The 22,034-nt window shown below is 51.2% G+C and overlaps 1 protein-coding gene and 1 pseudogene across 2 annotated transcripts in view; both read right to left on the reverse strand.

Annotated features, from left to right (window-relative positions):
• LOC307067901 (RAD52 motif-containing protein 1-like) overlaps positions 1-19,882 on the reverse strand; it is a gene marked incomplete at both ends in the record, with an annotated part of 661,371 nt that extends 641,489 nt beyond the window's left edge. The window contains 4 exons of the mRNA XM_079725530.1: positions 17,832-17,930; positions 18,887-19,055; positions 19,429-19,551; positions 19,874-19,882. Of these exons, the coding sequence (XP_079581656.1) occupies positions 17,832-17,930; positions 18,887-19,055; positions 19,429-19,551; positions 19,874-19,882 (400 nt within the window). The remainder of the gene's footprint in view (positions 1-17,831; positions 17,931-18,886; positions 19,056-19,428; positions 19,552-19,873) is intronic.
• On the reverse strand, positions 1,044-15,491 carry LOC307067391 (annotated as a pseudogene). Its single transcript has 11 exons — positions 15,354-15,491; positions 15,134-15,191; positions 13,734-15,000; positions 12,527-12,543; positions 5,732-5,909; positions 5,364-5,443; positions 4,084-4,106; positions 3,434-3,525; positions 2,311-3,257; positions 1,389-1,495; positions 1,044-1,064 (listed from the first exon to the last, which is right to left on the reverse strand). The product of its transcript is annotated as an uncharacterized misc_RNA (transcript).
• Positions 19,883-22,034: the final 2,152 nt, after the last annotated feature.

Consider the following 22,034-nt stretch of genomic DNA (forward strand, 5'->3'; position numbering starts at 1 on the left):
GTACCCAAGTCATTTCTGGAGTACCCAGAGTTCTGATGGGGACACACATGGAATAAGTTCTGCTTTATGCTGCGGGCATCGTAGACCACATGGCCAGAGGAGAGGACTTGGCTGAAGGCAGACAATGTAGAGGGAATAGAATGTAGCATGGGGGTATGGGTGTTGGAAGGGACTGGAGTGGTCGTCAGGGCCATGACCAGTGCTGGGACAGAGGTTGTGGCAGAGATCGGGACAGGGGCTGGTGTAGGGTCTAGGGCAGGAGTAGTAGCAGGGGCAGAATTTGGGGGAGGGACCAGAGTGTTGGCATGGGTATAGGTCAGATGAGCATGGGTCAGGGTGCAGAGAGAAGTGTGGCCCAGGGAATGGGCTGAGGCATGTGAGGGGGCCTGGGCTTGGGCCTGGGCTGGGGTATGGGCTGAGGTGTGCTCAGGGCCATGGACCTGGGCAGGGCTGAGCTCAGGCTTGAGGGCTGGGGAGGGTGTCTGGACCTGGGCGATAGTGTGCTCAGGGGGTTGTAATGTGAAGCAAGTCTGGGCCTGAGGTTGGGCGTGCACAGAGGGGTGCTTGTAGGAGAAGTTCTGGGCCTTGGCAGGAGAATGTGCAGGGAGCTGAACTGGGGAGCAGGTCTGGACCCGGGCTTTGGCCTGGGCTGTGTCATAGTCTGGGGTCTTAACCTTGGTCTTTGGGGCAGGCGCATTGGAACCATGTCCCCCTTGCTTATCCTGCGGAGCTTGGAAGATGTCTCTCACCTGGAGTTAAAGGTGGCTTGGGACTTTAAGGCTGTGACCGCAGGGGCCTTCCGAGCTCCCAATACCCCTTCCTTCCACAGTCCCCGTGGAGCCTCCTTGGAAGCCCAAGCCGTCCGCACTGAGGAGGCATCCAGCAGCCCTTAGAAGCCGTCTCATTATCTCTTTCTGGTATCCAGCAGTCAAGGTGTTTTGGGTGCCTGAGCCAGAAGCTTGGGTGATGGCGGAACCAGGGACAAACTCTTGAACACAGGTTCTTTGGATCCACGGGGCAGTGCATGCACATGCGATGTCTGCCTACACAGCTGGCTTGCTTGTCTGCAGGGAAAAGTGAATTGGGACAGGGCCTGGGTTCCTGAGGGCCTGAGAATCAAGTCAGGGATAGAAGAAAGGTGACAGGCCCATATCCCCTGAGCCCACGCTGGCGCCCACTCACCTTTGGGGAAAATACGATTGAAACGTGCCCGCAAGAATCTCTTCAGATGCATCCAGAGATGAGGGAAGCAGGGGAGGGGGGAGGACGGGATCAGGGTGAGCCCTGAAATCCAACCCTTGTCCGGCCTCACCCGAGAAGCCCTCCCACCTCCGACCCTTTACAACTCCAGTGCTCCCCCTAACCCACTGCCCAGATCCTGCCCTCACCATAGTCACCACATTAATCCCCAAGTTGAGCAAGATGAAGCTGAAAAGGATCAGAAGAATTGAACCTCCTAGGTCCTGCCATTTCCGGGGGTGGTGCCAGAGCACGTCTGGGGTAGGTAATGGGATTGCTCAGCCATGGCTGGTGGTCCCAGGACTGCCTGGGTCCCCTGGCCTCCATATATATACTGGGAGACAGACTGGGTCATAATGGGGCAGGTGGTGGCGTCACAGTGAGGGAGGGGGACGAAAAGGTGGGCCAGGCGTGGCATTCCCTGGTTACCCAAGTGAGGTAAGCTGAGACTGGACAGCCAAACAGGGAACGGATTCCGGCACACCTCCCCTCGAGCTGTCAAACATTCGCTCACCGCCCACTGACTCACTTGTTCAAATGTCACATTCCATCTCTTGGGCCCTCCTGAGACTAGAAAGACCTTGGCCTCAGAGCCCTGCGGAAGGCCTGGCTGGAGTCCAGAGCCTCAGCCTTCTTCATGCCCTTCACTGGCTGTGGAGCTGGACCTGCCCAGATGTCGAACCTCCCAGTTTGGAAGCAGCTTCTTGTATGAGGCTCTTTGGGGACAGGGACAGCTGAGACACAGAGGAGGTGCCAAGAGACCAGTGGTTTGGAGACTGCAGCTGCAGATCTACTTAGTGCATGGTATCGGACCAGGAGGGGCCTGCTGGCAGGACTGTGGCCACTAAACCAAGGGGACCCTCAGGCCCAGAAGGGGACACTGGCTTCTTATTGCAGGAAGCCAAAGGCAGGGACCCAAGCTGGCAGAAGGAGTGGCGCTTCCAAGCCACAGACCGCCAATGTTTTCTGGACCATGGCGCTCTTTATTCCTCTCTCCATGCCCTGCCGCTCCCCACCCGCCCCCATTAGCTGCTGGCCAGTTCATTTTCCCAGTCTGGCTTCCGTGCAGACAGGGCCTCGAGGCCGAGGTGGAAGGTAGCAGCGAGTTGGCCCGCGCTTGGCATCCTGCACTTGCCGCTTCAACTCCAGGCTGTCATACACCTGGTAGTTGGCATTTCCCCCTGGGTTCCGGCTGAGTGGCATGAAGGTCGGCATGGGTGGAGGGCGTTCGGTAGCCTGGACATCGGGCAGAGTCTGGGAGGGGTGGAGGAGCAGCGCTGAGCTGGGATCCGAGGCCCGCTGGTAGGGGCCTCAGCCAGCACCGTGAGGGAGGCGGAGGCGGCCAGAGGGTGCCGCACAGGCAGCATCTCTGCCCATTCGGCCGCCCAGCGCCGCACCTCGTGGGGATCCCGGGAGTAGTTCAAGTGTCCCGTGGAGTGGCGCGGGCTGTGGTTGGGCTGGCTGTGAGCACAGCTGTGGAGGCTCCGTCCGTGGGCCGGTGGGGAGTTGCGCTGCCATGCTTCGGGCCGGTAGCCCTGAGGCACCAGAGCTGATGGAGGCTCAGAGCCCTCCAGACCACGCCGCCGCTGATCCCAGGAGTCATACGGGAGATGGCCCCCTGAGGGGTAAGTTCTGTGCCCCCCAGGGACCCACGAGCTCTTAGGGGGCAGCCGTCGGGTAAGTGATGGAGACGAGGTCCACTGGTCAGCATCCACATTGCCCCAGATGCGGGATGGCGAGCAAGGGGCCCCGAAGGACTGCAGCCCTAGCTCAGACTTGGCCTCCACACGCTTGGGCATGCGGTGCAGCTCGGGCCACAGGTAGAGACAGGCTGGTGGCTGGATGGCCAGGATCCCACCCTGTCGACCCCAGAGGCCCACGTTGGAGGGCAGACCCATCTGCTGGTAGAGCCCTCCCCTGCACCCCCACGGGTACTTGGGTTGTGGGAAGGAAAGTTGGTCCTCCTCCTCCAGGTAGGAGTCCGGGTCCTCCCAGTTAAAGGGGGGCATCGGAGGCAGCTGTGACATCCCGTGGAGGCGATGCGGCCTACGGAAGCCTGAGCAGCTGGAGGGGAATTTTCTAAATTCTTGGGCCTCCCCTGGTGGCTTCAGGGGTGGCGGCTGCAGCTGCGGCTACGGTTGCGGAGATGGTGGTAGGAGGACGAGGAGTAGCAAGTGGGCCGGGCCATTCTCACTTCCACAGGGTCCAGGGTGCAGTGGATGTGGATGTCTTGGGCCTTGGCTGGAGGATGTTTGGAGGAACTTTCACAAGCCTGTGAGATTTCATCTGTGGGAGGCGAGAGTCCGTGAGGGCAGGGCAACTGTCAGAAGATTTCAGGGTTGGGAACCTGGGAGCCTGGGTTTCTAGGGCCCTGGGAATGGCGAGGCGGGGTGCCCCCTAGCTGTCTTCTATAGTTACTTTTCTGAATAATACAATACATGGTCTTGTCTAAGGCATTCTGGAGCCCATGCCATATCTGGTGTGGGGTGGGGTGGGGTGGGTGAAAATGAAGGCCAGGCTCTCTACCCTCACCACCACTCCCAGCCAAGACCGTTCCTGCAGACGGAGGTGCAGGCTGCAGCTGGTTCCCACCCTCAGCCATCTTCACCCCTACTGGTGATCCCCAACCATCGCTGACCATAGTTGCCATGCTGATCCCAATGCTGACAAGAATGACAAGGCCCAGCAACAGGAGTAGGAAGTCCTCTGCATTCTGGGTACTTTCTTGGTATTGATGGCAGCACCCCAGGTTGTCATACCAGAGCTGGTGTTCCATGGTGGGCGGGTCCTAGGTCCACGTGAGCCGTGGGACGCCCCACAACCCCCAACCCCACTGGCCCTGACCCACACTGCACTCATGCCAGGACCTGGTGACACCCACCAACAGGTGAGGGAGCATGGTCATAATGAGGCCCATTGCAGGGAGTCACAATGCGGAGTTGTCCAATCTTTCATCCACTCAGCTGGTCCTTTAGGTGGCCGTCTCTGCCCTCGGCTCCCACTACATGGAGCCTAGTCCCCAGAGTTCAGTCTGTCCTTCTGTCTCCATGGGGCCTTGCTTAACTTGATTTGCAAGCAGGGTTGCTACAGATGAGAGACAGTCTTCATAGTGACTGGATCATGCATATAGGATTTCCTCCATTTCATTGTTCAAGACATTAGGACCGCTTATGTAGCCTGTTGGGCTTCTTAGAACTAGCCTGCAGTTCTTAAAAAGTTTCAAGAGAAGCCAGAAATCCAAATTGCTCTGTGAAATAGCCACATTTTAAAAGTAGCAAACCAATTCAAATTTTAAACTCTGCTGGCCAACAACATGGGCCACACAAAACACACCAGTTTGTAACCTCTGATGTATACTGTATAATGCTTTTGTTCTCATCTTCTCATATGATCCTCAGACTAGGCAGCAGATACTATTATTCGCTTCATTTTACAGATGGAGAAACTGAGGCACAGAGCAGTTTAGTAGCTTGTCCAAAGTTTGAGCATCACAGCTGGAACTTGAGGTTTTTACAGTGTGCTTTTTTATCCTCATTACAAATGCATCCTTTTAGAAAGAACCTTTTCTTATCCTAAAGATAATACATATTACAAAATACAATAAAGTACAGAAAGGTCAAAACAAAGAAAAAACGACCACTAGTCCCAACATGCCAACATAAGCACTATTACTTAGTGTATTTCCTTACAGAAAAAATAATTTCCCTATTCATTCAATCAGAGGTACCGGCTGTATAGGTTAGGATCTGTGCTAGGTGCTGGGGATATTACAGTGAACAGCCATAGTTCCTGCCCTCAGAAGGCTTACAATCTAGTTCTTGTTCTTTGTTCCATTCATTGCCAACCTAGATGTGAATATCCAACGGGGCTTCTTCAAGAAGCCACAGAGTAAATAAGCGGATAGTGCATGTCAGGTGGGCCCAAGGCCCCCTGCTGCCCAGTCCCACCTGGGCTTCCTCCCTAGAAACGAAACGAGGAGAGGATTGGACTCCTAGTGAAGGAGTTAAGATGCAGAAAGGGATAGGACTTGAGAGTACTATCAAACTCTCAATTCAAGTGGCCGAGGACCTCGGTCTCGGCCCTCTCGTCCTCAAGGAAAGGGGTCCGGAGGGGGCAAGTGGTACGTGGCATCCAGAAAGATGACGAGGGTCCACAGGAAGAGGCGGTCCACCACCATGGCCACAAACTGCCAGTCCTCCTTCAACTGGGGGTAGGAAGATTAAACTCTTCCTGGGCTCCAGACAACCAGGGAAGGCGGCCTCAAGGCCCTGTACTGCACCCAGGTCCTAATACCACAGGTTTGAGACAAGGGCGGGCCTGCAGAATAGCAGAGAGCGAAACTGCGGGCGACGGATGTGAGTAAAGAACAAGTGGGAAGCCAGGGGGCGGGACCAAGTGAGGCAAACTTCCAATAGAAAAAAAATCGAGTTCTGGGGGCGGAGCCTAAGTTTGCCGGTGGAGCCAAGGCCACCCAGGCCTTGCCTTAGCCCACCGACTTTGGAGTCACAGCTTCGTGGTCCTCCTGTTCCCGCAGCTGTTGAGCGGTGTAGCTGATTGAAGAAACGACCTCCCGTAGGTCGGGAGGCAGGCACACAGCCCGGCTTGGACCATCGATAAATGGCCGCAGGTCCGGGGCAGACAGTTCAGGCTGGAACGTGGAAGAGGCGAGTCTGTTTGGCCACGACCGGGGCACAAAGACGGCCTGCGTGGGTGCTCTAGGCCCCGCCCCAACTCCCTCCTCCAACGCCCATCCAGGTTTCCAAACGTGAGAGAGCCCTTCAGGTTCTCTTCAACAGCGGCGACCTCTCTAGCCTTCCGCAATTCCTCCTATTCCCTTACGCTTTAGTTCCCACCTCCCCGCACAGTGGGCAACAGAAGGGGGACTACAACTCCCATGATGCTCAACCACGACATCCTCTGAGAGCTTAGGACGCCTGCCTCCGCACAGTCTTCTGGGAACTGTAGTTCGCCCTCTCCCTTCTACGTGGGCCATGGGGAGTAGATACTACCTGTTGGGTTTGGGGAAGAGAAAATCATGTGGTGGCTTGCGGATGAAATATTCATCTGTTCCCCGACCCCAGCCACTTCCTGGAGAATCCCTGAGAGGTATAGGAGGTGGCTCCGGTATCTGGTCTCTCTCAGGTTTGGGTCTCTTCAGACCCAGATACGGAGGGAGTTTGTGGATAAAGATCTGCAGAGTAGAAGAAGAGGCATGTTGGAGGGGGCTCTTATGCTTTCAGACCAGAAGGGAAGCCGCCAACCACCTCCACGGCACGTGCCCATTCCTGCGCATGCGTGTATGCATCCCACAGATGAAATGCAACTACACAGCCCAAGAGTCCTTAAGGGGGCTAGGAGGCATCCTGACTGGAAAGAAAAGTTCTGAGGGCTTCCACCCTGATAGTACCTAACCCTGAGAATGCTTCCTTGGGACCCACGATGGGCAGTATTGATGAAGAGAGTCTGGGATCTACGCAATGTTAATGATGGGAAGATAAAATTAATTGGGCAACATTTCAACACCCAAAGACCTTGGCACTTTGACACTCTACCAGGAGTTGTAGTTCTCCCTCAGGTCTGTGAAAGGGAAGGTTGAAAGTTGGTGGGAGTGAGGAGCGATACCTGGACAAAAAGCCAAATACTAGGATTGAGAGTTAACACAGGTTGGAGAGGAGATCTTCTTACCTGACGGACCCAAAGGGGCATTTGGTGGGTGTGGGGTGAGCGATGGTGCAGGTTGAGGACTACGATGTTAAGGATGACTGAGAAGGTGACGAGGACCATGGTAAACATGAGGTATTTGATAATGACGGGGACAGACAGGGAGGTCTCAGGCACTTTGTCTGCCAGCAGCAGCAGGAACACAGTAAGGGTCAGCAGGGCAATGATCGAGAGCCCCATCTGCTCTACTTGGGGGACAGAGGGGAAGGCGGAAGGATTAGGCTTTGCCAGAAAGCAATCTCCCTGGCATAATCAGTGACCGTGTTTCCAGCCCACTCAAGGACAGGCTTTTGGAAGGGCCAACTGCATGCAAATAACTCCTACATTTATACCTCCAACCTGGACTGATTCCCCTAAATTCCACACTTGTATCCACCTGCCTACTTAACCTCTCCATTTGGGTGTCCAATAGACATCTCGAACTTAACATGTCCAAAACTTTATTCCCTCACCACCGACTTCCCACACAGTCTTCCTCAGGTCATAAATGACAACTCGATCTTTCCTGTGGCTCAGGCCAAATCCCTTGGAGTCATTCTCAGCTCTCCTCTCTCTCATCCCATATCCAATCCATACCAAACCCTATTGGCTCTACCTTCAACATATATCCTGAAACTGATGACTTATCCCATCTACCACTACCATCCTGGTACAAGCCACCATTACCTCAGATCTGAGTTATTACAAAGGCCTCCTCTTTGCTTCATCTTTTGCCCCCCTACTGACTGTTCTCAACAGAGCAGCCACATTGATCCCGTTAAAATGTAAATCAGATCAACCAAGAGCCCCAAACACAGCCCAGAATGGGGGAGGCAAGTTTGCATACATCTGGTCGTGACCCAAGAGACCAGATGAGGAAAACTGAAGCCTGGGCTCTTTCTCACAGGCTGGGGAAATCAGGCATTGGGTGTCCATCCCTACATCTTACCTCCTCCCCAGAGGGTGGCTTCTGAGCCACCCTAAAAAGAACTAAATTCTCTGCGCTCTGGGGGAGCTTTAAGATGCTGGGGGTGGGTGACAGGGAAAGGAAAATTGCTCTAAGCTCTAAAGCACTGCTCTCCAATAGCATTTTTCATGATGATGGAAATATTCTAAATCTGTGCCGTCCAATGCAGTAGCCACTAGCTCCATGTGGCTACTGAGCACTTAGAAGATCATGGCACTGAGGAAGAGAATTTCTTTTTTTTTTCTGTCCAAGCCATGAAGCTTGCGGGGTCTGAATTCCCTGACCAGGGATTGAACCACCGCCACATCAGTGAAAGCGCCACGTCCCAACAACTGGACTGCTAGGGAACAGAATTGGATGTCAGGGAAATTCTGTTCCCTGAGGAAGAGAAGTTTTAACTTTTTAACTTAATTTGTAATAGAATTAATTTTCCTTAATTTTAAGTAATTTACATTCTAATAGGCCTTTGGCTAGTGGCTACTGTAATAGACAGTGCAGCTCTAGGGCCTTGGGGATAACGGATTTAGCTAGACAGCAATGGAGGGAAAGCAGGGATAGTTTCGGTCCTCATCAGGCCCTGTGGGATGGGGCTGGGTTGGATGTCCTCAAAAGTCCACAGAACACTTCTCTTGTCTCTTTATTCCTCATGCTTACCTGTCCCCTCTTTTTCTATGTTTCTCACCACACACTGATATCCCCACTCCTTGATGGTCTCCGGTGAGTTGTTGGATGTTGGAAGCCATCCTGGAGCCATTGCACCATGACAAAGTCATGAAGCAACGGAAGGCGAAACTGCAAGGCAGCGCCGTGCCAGGAAGGTGGACTACAGCTCTGTTGTTATGTTTTATGATAATAAATTTAAATATAGGGGCAATTTTGGGGGGATGTTGCTCCACGTGAAAGAAAAATTCCTCTAGGACTCCCCCTCCTGAAACTACCACAGAATGGGAAGTACCCACTAAAGACCCGGGGAAATGGGTAAAGAATTAAGAGCCTGGAACTAAGGGGATATTTTTATGAAAAACACCCTCTAGTATGGAGTTATGGCCATGGGCTGGAGTTCCTGATGACATAGGAAATTTATGGTTCTATTATAAAGGAAGATTAATTATAGAAAAGCAAATGCCTAGAGCAGAATTAGTTGCTAGGATAGGGAGAAAGCACTGTCTCAGTTGAAGGAAACAACGAGAAAGGGCATGCAGGGTACATTGTAAATATTTTCGTGGAACCATTGTAAAAGGTTGCCCATGCAAGAAGAGAAATAGGAACAAGTAGCTTCAACTTTTACAATTAAAATAATCATATAACTGCTTGGCTTGGTTACTAAGAAATAACCTGTGATTAATGGGAACTTGGGAAATATTTTAATAGGACATCTAGAAACTAGGGCATATTTTTAAAAAAAAATCTTTATAGAACATTTTGAGGTTTGATTGTGCTAAGATTGTTTGGTCACATACCTGGTAATGTAATCAACTACAATATATAAACCTGTGATTGTAAACAATAAAGAAGAGAAACATGCAATGCTGATACTTTAAGAAGTGTAATAGATTTATTTCCTTCGCCGACGCTATCTATCCCTCGGGTATCCCTTGACTCGCTGGAGCTGGACTCCTGCAGTTGGATGTCGCCCTATGAAGGCGCCTGGGAGACAGAGCTTCGCACTTGTCCCTGTCTGCTGTCTTTGGCGGGCGTCAAAGACCACACGCCCTAGAGAGAGCTTCGCACTTGACCGTCTGCTGTCTCTGGCGGGCACCAAAGCCCACACGCCCTAGAGAGCTTCGCACTTGTCCCTGTCTGCTGTCTCTGGCGGGCGTCAAAGACCACACGCCCCAGAGAGAGCTTCGCACTTGTCCCTGTCTGCTGTCTCTGGCGGGCACCAAAGACCACACGCCCTAGAGAGAGCTTCGCACTTGTCCCTGTCTGCTGTCTCTGGCGGGCACCAAAGATCACACGCCCTAGAGAGAGCTTCGCACTTGTCCCTGTCTGCTGTCTCTGGCGGGCGTCAAAGACCACACGCCCTAGAGAGAGCTTCGCACTTGTCCCTGTCTGCTGTCTCTGGCGGGCATCAAAGACCACATGCCCTAGCTGGGTGCCTGCTGGTTTTGGGAGGTGTAGACATCTGGCCATAGTTCTGGCAGGCTGGGTGAACGGTATCGGGTGGTACACCCAGGCTTGGCTGCCTGTTCGCTGCGAGGAGGTTAGCAGGTTATTGTAGGGCCCCTGAGCCTTGGCAGAGCAGGAGTTGTGACTGGCTGGGACAGAAGTCCATGGTATGTGCTGCCCTGCATCCTCCTTTCGAGGAACTGTCTCAGATATAAATGACTTTTGGGTCTGACGTGGGCCCCAAACTTGGACAGAGTCAGTTCCTAGAGGGTTCTTGTGGAGGCCAGGGTTTGGGATAAGGCCTGAGTTGGTATGGAGACCTCGTCTCTTGGATAAGCCAGAGACTTGAGTAAGGGCTGGACTCTTATGGAGGCCAGGATCTCGATTAATTCCTGAGTCTTTGTGGAAGTTAGGGTCATGGGTATGTTCTGAGCTCCTGTAAATTCCAGCATCTTGGGTAAGGCCAGGATTCTTATGGAGGTCAGAATCTTGAGTAAGGCCTTGGCTCCTGCAGACTCCAGAATCTTGGGTCAGGCCTGGATTCTTGTAGTCTCCGGAGTCTCGGGTAAGGCTTGAGACCTTATGGAGGTGAGCGGTTTGCACAAGACCTGGGCTCTTATGGAGATCAGACTCCTGGCAAAGGACTGAGCTCTTGTTGACTGCAGAGTCTTGGGCATGGCATGGACTCTTCTGTGGCCAAGAATCTTGGGTAATGACTGGATTCTTCTGAAGGTCAGAGTCTTGGGAAAGGCTTGGATTCTTGCAGAGGTAAGGGTCTGCGGTAAGGCCTCGAAGTTCGTGGAGGCCTGGATATTGAGCAAGGCCTGGGTTCTTGGGGAGGCCTGTGTCTCCGGTAAGGCCTGGGGTCCTTTGGAGGACAGAGCATTGGTTGAAACCTAGACTCTCATGAAGTTCTGGGGGTTGGGGCTGGTTTGGGGTTTGGGAAGTGGTGGATAACTGGGGAGGGATGGGGCCCTGGGGAGAGAGGACAGACTGAGGAGACTTGGAGGTTGGGGGAAAGGTGGGGGTTTGTATTAAGGTGGAGGGCTTCTGGTGGTTGCTGTGTTGATGAAGGACAAAGGATCTGGGAAAACAAGAGGCAGAGAAAGAGTGCATGGTGGAGGCATGGTGCATGGTGAGCTCTGGGCACTGGTCGGAGAATGGAAGCAAGGTTGAGAAGGTGCAGCATCCTTGGAGTACACCAGGAATTTGGGGTAGACTGGAGTCTGGGGATCCGTGTTTCTCTTCTCAGACTGGCAAGGATGGGAGTTACAGTGAGCGAAGGTCTTGGACTGTACAAATTTGTCTTTGGCATCATTTGGGATCTTCCATTCCATATTCCCCAACTCCACATAACCCAGTATGGACCCTGTGGAGGGCTTGGCACTGTCCCCACTACATTGCTTCAGTGTTTGCTCAGCTGTACCAGAGCTCACCAGACCATGCCCCTCTTGGGGCCTGGAGAGGGTACCCAAGTCATTTCTGGAGTACCCAGAGTTCTGAGGGGGACACACATGGAATAAGTTCTGCTTCATGCTGCGGGCATAGTAGACCACATGGCCAGAGGAGAGGCCTTGGTCGAAGGTAGACAAGGTAGAGAGAATAGAATCTAGGATGGGGGTACGGGTGGTGGAAGGGACTGGAGTGGTCGTCAGGGCCATGACCAGTGCTGGGACAGAGGCTGTGGCAGAGATCGGGACAGGGGCTGGTGTAGGGGCTAGGGCAGGAGTAGTAGCAGGGGCAGAAGTTGGGGGAGGGACCAGAGTGTTGGCATGGGTATAGGTCAGATGAGCATGGGTCAGGGTGCAGAGAGAAGTGTGGCCCAGGAATTGGGCTGAGGCATGTGAGCGGGCCTGGGCTTGGGCCTGGGCTGGGGTATGGGCTGAGGTATGCTCCGGGCCATGGACCTGGGCAGGGCTGTGCTTAGGGTTGAGGGCTGGTGAGGGGGTCTGGGCCTGGGGGGTAGTGTGCTCAGGGAGGTGGAATGTGGAGCAAGTCTGGGCCTGAGCTGGGGCGTGCACAGTGGGGTGCTTGTAGGAGAAGGTCTGGGCCTTGGCAGGAGAATGTGCAGGGAGCTGAACTGGGGGGCAGGTCTGGGCCCGGGCTGGGGCCCGGGCTGAGTCATAGTCTGGGGTCTTAGTCTTGCTCTCTTGGGGCAGGCAGAGTGGAACCATGTCCACCTTGCTTCTGCGGAGCTTGGAAGATGTCTCTCACCTGGAGTTAAAGGTGGCTTGGGACTTTAAGGCTGTGAACGGAGGGTGCTCCCCAGCTCGCACTACCCCCTTCTTCCACAGTCCCTGTAGAGCCTCCGTGGAAGCCCAAGCCCGTCCACACTGAGGCGACATCCAGCAGCTCTTAGAAGCCATCTCATCATGTTTCTGGTATCCAGGGGTCAAGTTGGTTTGGGTGCATGTGCAGGAAGCTTGGGCGATGCTGGAAGTGGGGAGAAACTCTTGAGCACATATTCTTGGGATCCACGGAGCAGCGCATGCACATGCGATGGCTGCCTACACAGCTGGCTTGCTTATCTGTGGGGAAAGGCGAGATGAGACAGGGCCTGGGTTCCTGAGGGGCTGAGAATCAAGACAGGGATTGAAGAAAGGGGACAGGCCCACATCCCCTGAGCCCACACTGGCGCCCACTTACCTTTGGGGAAAATACGGTTGAAACCTGCCCGCAAGTATCTCTTCAGATGCATCCGGAGCTGAGGGAAGCAAGGGAGGGGGGAATTCGGGATCAGGGTGAGCCCTGAAATCCAACCCTTGTCTGGCCACACCGCAGCAGCCCTCCCATGTCAGCCCCTTCAAGACCCCAGGTCTCCCCCAACACCACTGCCAAGATCCTGCCCTCACCCGAGTCACCACTTTGATCCCCACGTTGAGCAAGATGAAGCTGACCAAGATCAGAAGAATTGAGTGTCTTAAGTCCTGCCATTTCCTGGGGGTGGTGCCAGAGCACGGCTGGGGTAGTTAATGGGTTCGCTCATCCATGGCCGGGGGTCCCAGGACTGCCTGAGTCCCTTGGCCTCCATATATATACTGGGAGCCAGAGTGAGTCATAATGGGGCAAGGGGTGGTGTCACAGTGAGGCAGGGGGATGAAAAGCAGGGACCAGCGTGGCATTCCCTAGTTACCAGGGTCAGGTAAGCTGAGCCTGGTCAGTCAAACAGGGCCCGGAGGCTGGCACGCCTCCCCTCGAGCGGTGAAACATTCGCTCACCGCCCGCTGACTCACTTGTTCAAATGACACATTCCATCTCTTGGCCCCTCCTGAGACTATTAAGACCTTGGCCTCAGAGCCCTGCGGAAGGACTGGTTGGAGTCCAGATCCTCAGCCTTCTTCATGCCCTTCACTGGTCGTGGAGGTGGACCGGCCCAGATGTGGAAACTCCCAGTTTGGAAGCAGCTTCTTGTATGAACTTCTTTGTCAACAGGGACAACTGAGACAAAGAGGAGGTGCCCAGAGACCAGTGGTTTGGAGTCTGCAGCTGCAGGTCTACTTAGTGCATGGTATCGGACCAGGAGGGGCCTGCTGGCAGGACTGTGGCCACTAAACCAAGGGGACCCTCAGGCCCAGAAGGGGACACTGGCTTCTTATTGCAGGAAGCCAAGGGCAGGGAACAAGGCTGGCAGGAGTGGTGCTTCCAAGCCACAGACCACCAATGTTTCCTGGACTCTGGTGCTCTTTATCCCTCTCTCCATGCCCAGCCGCCCCCTGACCCCGCCCCCATTTGCTGCTGGCCAGTTCATTTTCCCAGTCTGGCTTCCATGCAGGGAGGGCCTCGAGGCCGAGGTGGAAGGTAGCAGCGAGTTGGCCCACGCTTGGCTTCCTGCACTTGCTGCTTCAGCTCCAGGCTGTCATACACCTGGTAGTTGGTATTTCCCCCCGGGTTCCCGCGGAGTGGCATGAAGGTGGGCTGGGGTGGAGGGTGCTCAGTAGCCTGGACGTCTGGCAGAGTCTGGAAGGGGCGGAGGAGCAGCGCTGAGCTGGGATCCGAGGCCCGCTGGTAGAGGCCTCGGCCAGCACTGTGAGGGAGGCGGAGGCGGCCAGAGGGTGCGCACAGGCAGCATCTCTGCCCATTCAGCTATCGGCGCCACACCTCGTGGGGATCCCGGGAGTAGTTCAAGTGTCCCGTGGAGGGGCGCAGGCTGTGGTTGGTCTGGCTGTGAGCACAGCTGTGGAGACTCCGTCCTTGGGCTGGGGGGGATTTGTGCTGCCAGGCTTCGGGCCGGCAGCTCCGAGGCACCAGAGCGGATGGAGGCTCAGAGGCCTCCAGACCACGCTGCCGCTGATCCCAGGAGTCATACGGGAGATGGCCCCTTGAGGGGTAAGTGCTGTGCACCACAGGGACCCACGAGGGGTTAGGGGGCAGCCGTCGGGGAAGTGGTGGAGAAGAGGTCCACTCGTCAATGTCCATGTTGCCCCAGATGCGGGATGGTGAGCAGGGGGCCCCGAAGGACTGCAGCCTTAGCTCGGACTTGGTCTCCACACGCTTGGGCATGCGGTGCAGCTCGGGCGACACGTAGACAGGGTGGTGGTAGGCTGGCCAGGATCCCACCTTGGTGACCCCAGAGGCCCATGTTGGAGGGCAGGCCCATCTGCTGGTAGAGCCCTCCCCAGCACCCCCAAGGGAACTTGGGTTGTGGGAAGGAAAGGACATCCTCCTCCTCCAGGTAAGAGTCCGGGTCCTCCTAATCAAAGGAGGGTATCAGCCGCAGCTGTGACATCCCGTGGCTGCGATGCAGCCTACAGAAGCCTGAGCGGCTGTAGGGGAACTGTCTGTGGATCTTCGGCCTCCGCTGGTGGCTGCAGTGGTGGCGGCTGCAGCTGCAGCTACAGTTGCGGAGATGATGGTAGGAGGACGAAGAGTAGCAAGTGGGACAGGCCATTCTCACTTCCACAGGGTCCAGGGTGCAGTGCATGTGGATGTCTTGGGCCTTGGCTGGAGGATGTTTGGGGGAACTTTCCAAGCCTGCGAGATTTCATCTGGGGGAGGCGAGAGTCCATGAGCGCAGGGCAACTGTCAGAAGAGTTCAGGGTTGGGAACCTGGGGACCTGGGTTTCTAGGGCCCAGGGAATGGCAGGGTCGGGTTGCCCCCTACCTGTCTTCTGTACTTACTTTTCTGATTAATCCAATACATGGACTTTTCTAAGGCTTTCTGGAGCCCATGCCATATCTGGCGTGGGGTGGGGTGGGGTGGGTGAAAATGAAGGCCAGGCTCTCTAACTTCACCCCCATTCCAAGACAAGAACATTGCTGCAGACGGTGGTGCAGGCTGCAGCTGGTTCCCACCCTCAGCCCTCTTCACCCCTACTGGTGATCCCCAACCATCATTGACCATAGTTGCCAAGCTGATCCCAATGCTGACAAGAATGACAAGGCCCAGCAGCAGGAGTAGGAAGTCCTCCGCATTCTGGGTACTTTCTTGGTATTGATGGCAGCACCCCAGGTTGTCATAACAGAGCCGGTTTTCCATGGTGAGTGGGGGGTCCTAGGGCCACCTTGACCACGGAACGCCCCCGGCCCACCGGCCCTGACCCACACTGCACTCATGCCAGGACCTGGGGACACCCACCAACAGGTGAGGGAGCATGGTCATAATGAGGCATGTTGCAGGGAGTCACAATGCAGAGGTGTCCAATCTTTCATCCACTTAGCTGGCCCTTTATGTGGCAGTCTCTGCCCTCGGCTCCCACTACATGGAGCCTTGTCCCCAGAGTTCAGTCTGTCCTTCTGTCTCCATGGGGCCTTGCTTAACTTGATTTGCAAGCAGGGTTGCTACAGATGAGAGACAGTCTTCATAGTGACTGGATCATGCATATAGGATTTCCTCCATTTCATTGTTCAAGACATTAGGACCGCTTACGTAGCCTGTTGGGCTTCTTAGAACTAGCCTGCAGTTCTTAAAAAGTTTCAAGAGAAGCCAGAAATCCAAATTGCTCTGTGAAATAGCCACATTTTAAAAGTAGCAAACCAATTCAAATTTTAAACTCTGCTGGCCAACAACATGGGCCACACAAAACACACCAGTTTGTAACCTCTGATGTATACTGTATAATGCTTTTGTTCTCATCTTCTCATATGATCCTCAGACTAGGCAGCAGATACTATTATTCGCTTCATTTTACAGATGGAGAAACTGAGGCACAGAGCAGTTTAGTAGCTTGTCCAAAGTCTGAGCACCACAGCTGGAACTTGAGGTTTTTACAGTGTGCTTTTTTATCCTCATTACAAATGCATCCTTTTAGAAAGAACCTTTTCTTATCCTAAAGATAATACATATTACAAAATACAGTAAAGTACAGAAAGGTCAAAACAAAGAAAAAACGACCACTAGTCCCAACATGCCAACATAAGCACTATTACTTAGTGTATTTCCTTAGAGAAAAAATAATTTCCCTATTCATTCAATCAGAGGTAACGGCTGTATAGGTTAGGATCTGTGCTCGGTGCTGGGGATATTACAGTGGACAGCTATAGTTCCTGCCCTCAGAAGGCTTACAATCTAGTTCTTGTTCTTTGTTCCATTCATTGCCAACCTAGATGTGAATATCCAATGGGGCTTCTTCAAGAAGCTAAAGAGTAAATAAGCGGATAGTTCATTTCACGTGTGCCCAAGGCCCCCAGCTGCCCAGTCCCACTTGGGCTTCCTCCCTAGAAACGAAATGAGGAGAGGATTGGACTCCTAGTGAAGGAGTTAAGATGCAGAAAGGGATAGGACTTGAGAGTATTATCAAACTCTCAATTCAAGTGGCCGAGGACCTCGGTCTCGGCCCTCTCGTCCTCAAGGAAAGGGGTCCGGAGGGGGCAAGTGGTACGTGGCGTCCAGAAAGATAACGAGGGTCCACAGGAAGAGGCGTTCCGCCACCATGGCCACAAACTGCCAGTCCTGCTTCAGCTGGGCGTAGGACGATTAAACTGTTCCTGAGCTCCAGACCCCCAGAGAAGGCGGCCTCAAGGCCCTGTACTGCACCCAGGTTCTCCTACCATGGCTTTGATCCAAGGGCGGGCCCACAGAATAGCAGAGAGTGAAACTGCGGGCGACGGATGTGAGTAAAGAACAGGTCGGCTGCTTCCCACTACCTATCTACCTTACGTTTGGTTGTATATATATGTCCATGCCTCTCTCTCACTTTGTCACAGCTTACCCTTCCACCTCCCCATATCCTGAAGTCCATTCTCAAGTATTCCTGTTTTACACGTGGGTTCTTCATAACCTTTTTTTTTTAAAGTCCATATATATGTGTTAGCATACGGTATTTGTCTTTCTCTTTCTGACTTACTTCACTCTGTATGTAAGCTTTTTACATTCATCATCTCATTTACTCTTACAATATCCTCCATTAGGTGATAAGCTGTATTAATAATGCTATTTGCAGATAAAGAAATTGCACCTTAGAGATATTAAATACCTTCAAATGTTTCTGGCTACAAAAACTTAAAATTGCAACAACAACAGCAAAAAAAAAAATCTAAGAGACTAAGTTAGGACTCAAACACAGGTGTCCAAGGCTTATAATCACTACAGTATTCTGTATGATAAGCAAGCAATTGGGGAAGAACTGGATCAAACACTTTCTGTATGAACTGAGGCAAGTCACTCTACATCTAAACACTGGGGACAATAGTATCTGCTGTCATTTTTCTCACAAATGCCACAAAGAACAAATTTAAGACTGCTGCTTTGAAAGCATCTGGTGAATGAAAGAATATGTAATGTTTTAGATAACCATTATTTTCATCCAATTAACTTTTCAAGTAACTTTATTTGCTCACTGAAATTGAAGTACTTCAAGGACAATCAAAAAGGTCTTACCTAAAACCACAATCAGCAGTTTCTGGAATGCATCTGTCATAGCCTTCTGAATAGCAAGCTTCTGGGTTACCTTCCTTTCCATAAGGAATGATAATGACCCTAAATCCAACCAAAACAGATGAATTTTAAGTGTCTGTCTGAATAACTGATTTCTAGGTTATGTGTTTAAAACTAAAAATGCATCTGTGATTCTTAGATCATTATCTTAGTGATTAAGGGCAGGCACAACACTGGGGTACGGGTGAATGTCTCTGTTGTAGGTATACCCTGGCATGGCACATTTTTACTGCTCAGATCTATTCTGGAAGTTCCTAAAATACTCGATCGGAAATGCAAACCAAGAACATGGCTCTAATCTCATACTACTCACAGATTTCAAATGGACAAGCTGAGGCTGCACTGCTACAGACCCTGCTCTCCTGTGCGTAAAGGGCTTGATTCATACACTGAGATAGATTTGGTGATAGTGCAGATGATCTGGCCGCTCCTCAACCATCACCCACTCAGGTGGATGGTGGACTCTCCTCCACTCCATTCGCTAACAGCCCTGCCTCTGAGTTAAAACCCTAAGCCCAAGTGCCATGGATTCTAGGAAGAAACTCACTACCAATCAGAATCCCCTTTCTAGGGATCTACATTTACTTTTTCTGCTCAGGCCCTTCTATAGGAGGCAAAGGACTGAATATATACACAAGAGTTTATTTCAATCTTTAGACAATGATTTTGTTGGGATAAATGAAGGCCAGAAGACATCTGTATTTAAAGGAATATTTTAGCACATGACAAATTATTAACAACAACAAAAAAAACTAACTAATTTTCCATCCTCCTAAGCTTCTTGGCAGGCAGTCAGTTCTAAAATTCTAAAGTTTAAGGTGCTGTCAGGTATTGCCTAAGATAAAAACCTATATTGTCAGGCAGAAAAAATCTGCCCAGGGCTTTAATGGCTTAGAAAAGGTGATGATGTATCTGAAAAGGTGAGTTTCAGAAAGAAAGGAAAAAAGAGAAATCCCACTCCCTCACCTCCCCACACACAAACATACTGGAAAACAGACCTTCCTCCAACTTATGCAAAGGTTCCTCAGCCATGACAACTCCGGGACTCCTGCACTCATGGGAGGGCAACACCACCTCTAAAGCACAGAAGATCTTCAGGCTTTGCTTCTGAAGTGGTGTCACAATATCTTCATTTTCCCTTTCTTCAAGGTTAGAAAGATCCTGAAGCTGTTAGGATTATGAATTAAACGCTAGACTTCAAAATATCCTGTTGTTAGAAATAAAAACAAAACTCCAGCAATCCCAGGTAATAGTTTAGGTATGCAATAGCTTCAAAATCAAGTGAGACTTGCAAATGAATGACTAGATATGGACAACTATTTTTTATTATATACCATACAAATACTGGAGAAAATTATGGACACCACCATCCAAGTCATTGAGATTATCACTAATTCTAGGTGGCAGGCCAATGCTCACATACTTCCATGTGGAAGGCTCTCACATCTCCTCCCCATAGCCCTGTTCTATTCTTCTCTCTAAAGTCTAGGAGTTCAATGTTGAAAGGAGTCTGGTGAGTCAAAGAAAATCTACAGTTTACCTTGATGATCCTTTTTGACCACCCATTGAAACCAAAGTAGTGATTTGCCAATTCTTGGCATCTGGAGCTGTTTAGGGCCAGCGTATTATGTTGAACCGCCTTATGTCTGGCGCCAAGATGAACCTAAAGACATAAAAGTCCTAAAAATATCACAATCCTACATAGAGACTTGTTTTGGATATACCTGAGATTTATCAACACCAATTTCATACAGTGGTTGTGAAGATTAAGTAGGACATTTTAAGCAATGAGCTCACAGTCAGCCCTAAATAAATGTTATTTATTATTTTTAAGTCAGTACTTTTCTGCATCATTTCCAGGGCCCCTGATTAACCGGAAGGTTCCCTGACCTCTGGTGGTGAAAGTGATGATGAAAACAACCAAGGAAGCCCAGCAGAAGCCTATTATGGGGCTGGGGGTAAGCAAAGGAAGTGAACTGTTTTACTCCTCTCATCCTGTAGCTCCTGCTTGAGAATATGACCTGAAGAGGAGGTAAGATGGACCTGCCACTGAATCAGGACCTTAATCTGTAGCACCCCCTCCCCAAGTTACTAACCCCTGTTAGAAGAGGGAATACCTATACCTCTATAAATGTAAATAAAGCAACCAAAAGAATTAGGGGTTCATCTGCATTAACAAGCTTCTTTGAGAGTGCAAATATTTCCAGTCTTAACTCTCTAAATAACTTACATATTACTGTGGATTTTTTACATCACTAGTTCTTTCTTAAATATCTATTTCCACTTTGAACAGGGTGTAGTATATAAATATAGTCATAAAAATTCAAATAATACAAATAAAGTCAAAGCATTGTTAATTCTTTATTGGTTTGTGCATCTTTCTCTGTCACTAGTTTATGAGCTCCTTAAGTGCTTGAAGGAACCATATATTATTCTTTCCTTGTTACCAGAAGCAAGCATAGATCTTGGCATATAATAGAGGAGTGATGGTCTGTTGACTGAGTGAATGAATGAGTACATAAGAAAATGAAATTACTTTCTCCAACTGAAGCTGCCTGCTGGGAAGGAGAAATGAAGACTAATTTTTAAATGTTGAGTGTCGCATGAGAGGCTAGGCCCTGTACGGTGAGTCATAATGGAGCTGTCCTGGACAATTAGGAAGCTTCAGAAGGGCTCTGAGCCCCTGGTAGTAGAGACAGTTGACATCTGGGATAACCTTGCCACAGTTCTTGCTGGCAAACATCTCCCTTCGTGCTACTGAGAAAAACTCAGATACATTAGGCCTTTCCTTCATTTTATTTTAAGATGTTATTCACTTTTCTGTATTTATAAAAATACAGGGGAAAAAAGATAAGAATTATGTATACATGCCAATGGATAAAGGAACACATAATTGGAACTTCCCTGCTGGTGCAGTGGTTAAGACTCTGTGCTCCCAATGCAGGGAGCCCGGGTTCGATCCCTGGTCAGGGAACTAGGTCTCACATGCATGTATCAACTAAGAGTTCACACGCCACACTTAAGGAACCTGCGAGCCGCGACTAAAGGAGCCTGCCTGCTGCAACTGGGGAGCCCTTGAGCCGCAACTAAGGAGCCAACCGGCTGCAACTAAGACCCGGTGCAACCAAATAAATAAATAATTAAAATTTTAAAAGAACACATAATTAAAGTAGATAACAATATCGAGGGTGTGGGTAGTAAACTAAGGCTCTGCATTAACAAAAGAAATCTAGGGCTTCCCTGGTGGCACGGTGTTTGAGAGTCCGCCTGCCGATGCAGGGGACACGGGTTAGTGTCCCGGTTCAGGAAGATCCCACATGCCGCAGAGTGGCTGGGCCCATGAGCCATGGCTGCTGTGTCTGCGCGTTCGGAGTGTGTGCTGTGCAACGGGAGAGGCCACAACAGCGAGAGGCCCACATACCGCAAAAAAAAAAAAAAGAAAGAAAACAAGAAGGTGCAAAACTGTTTCCTATCCCAGACTCCTATCTTCCGTCTTACAATACTGTAACTGACACTTCAGAGAATCAAAGTCCACACCATGTAGGATTTTTCCGACCAGTACAAAACACTGGCTCAAGGGCAAGTTCGAACTGGCTATTAATTCAGTTCAGCAAACATTTCCTGAGGCCAGGCCCTGTGTTAGCAGCACTAAACTCAAAGAGGAAGCATGCCATCGCTACTTTCAAGAAACTTAGATTCTAGCAAGACAGGCAAAGCACAAATGAAAAATAACAAGAAATACCTTTCATCTGCCGAAAGGCATGAGCTGCCCTCAAAAGAAGAACACAAGTTCACTGTGCAGAGATGATAGGGAGAGCACAGGGGAGTTTATCAGAGAGAATGCACAAGTCACCAAGAAAGGAAAAAGCACATGATACACTCCAGGTGTGTCAGAGAAGGAGGGAAAGGAGTTAAGAATGCCCTCCAATGCCACAAGAAGTGAGGGCTTTATTCCATAGCAATGGAGCATGATGGGAGGTGTTTAAATAAAGAAGGAACCTATCGGGCAGTGCAGTGGTTGGGAATCCGCGCTTCCTCCATGGCGGAAAGGGGTGGGGGGAGGGTTTGATCCCTGGTCGGGGAACTAAGATCCCACAGGCGGCATGGTGTGGTCAAAAAAAAAAAAAAAAAAAGAAGGAACCTATC

Source organism: Hyperoodon ampullatus (assembly GCF_949752795.1).
Source record: "Hyperoodon ampullatus genome assembly, chromosome: 19".
In the NCBI taxonomy this organism is placed as follows: domain Eukaryota; kingdom Metazoa; phylum Chordata; class Mammalia; order Artiodactyla; family Ziphiidae; genus Hyperoodon; species Hyperoodon ampullatus.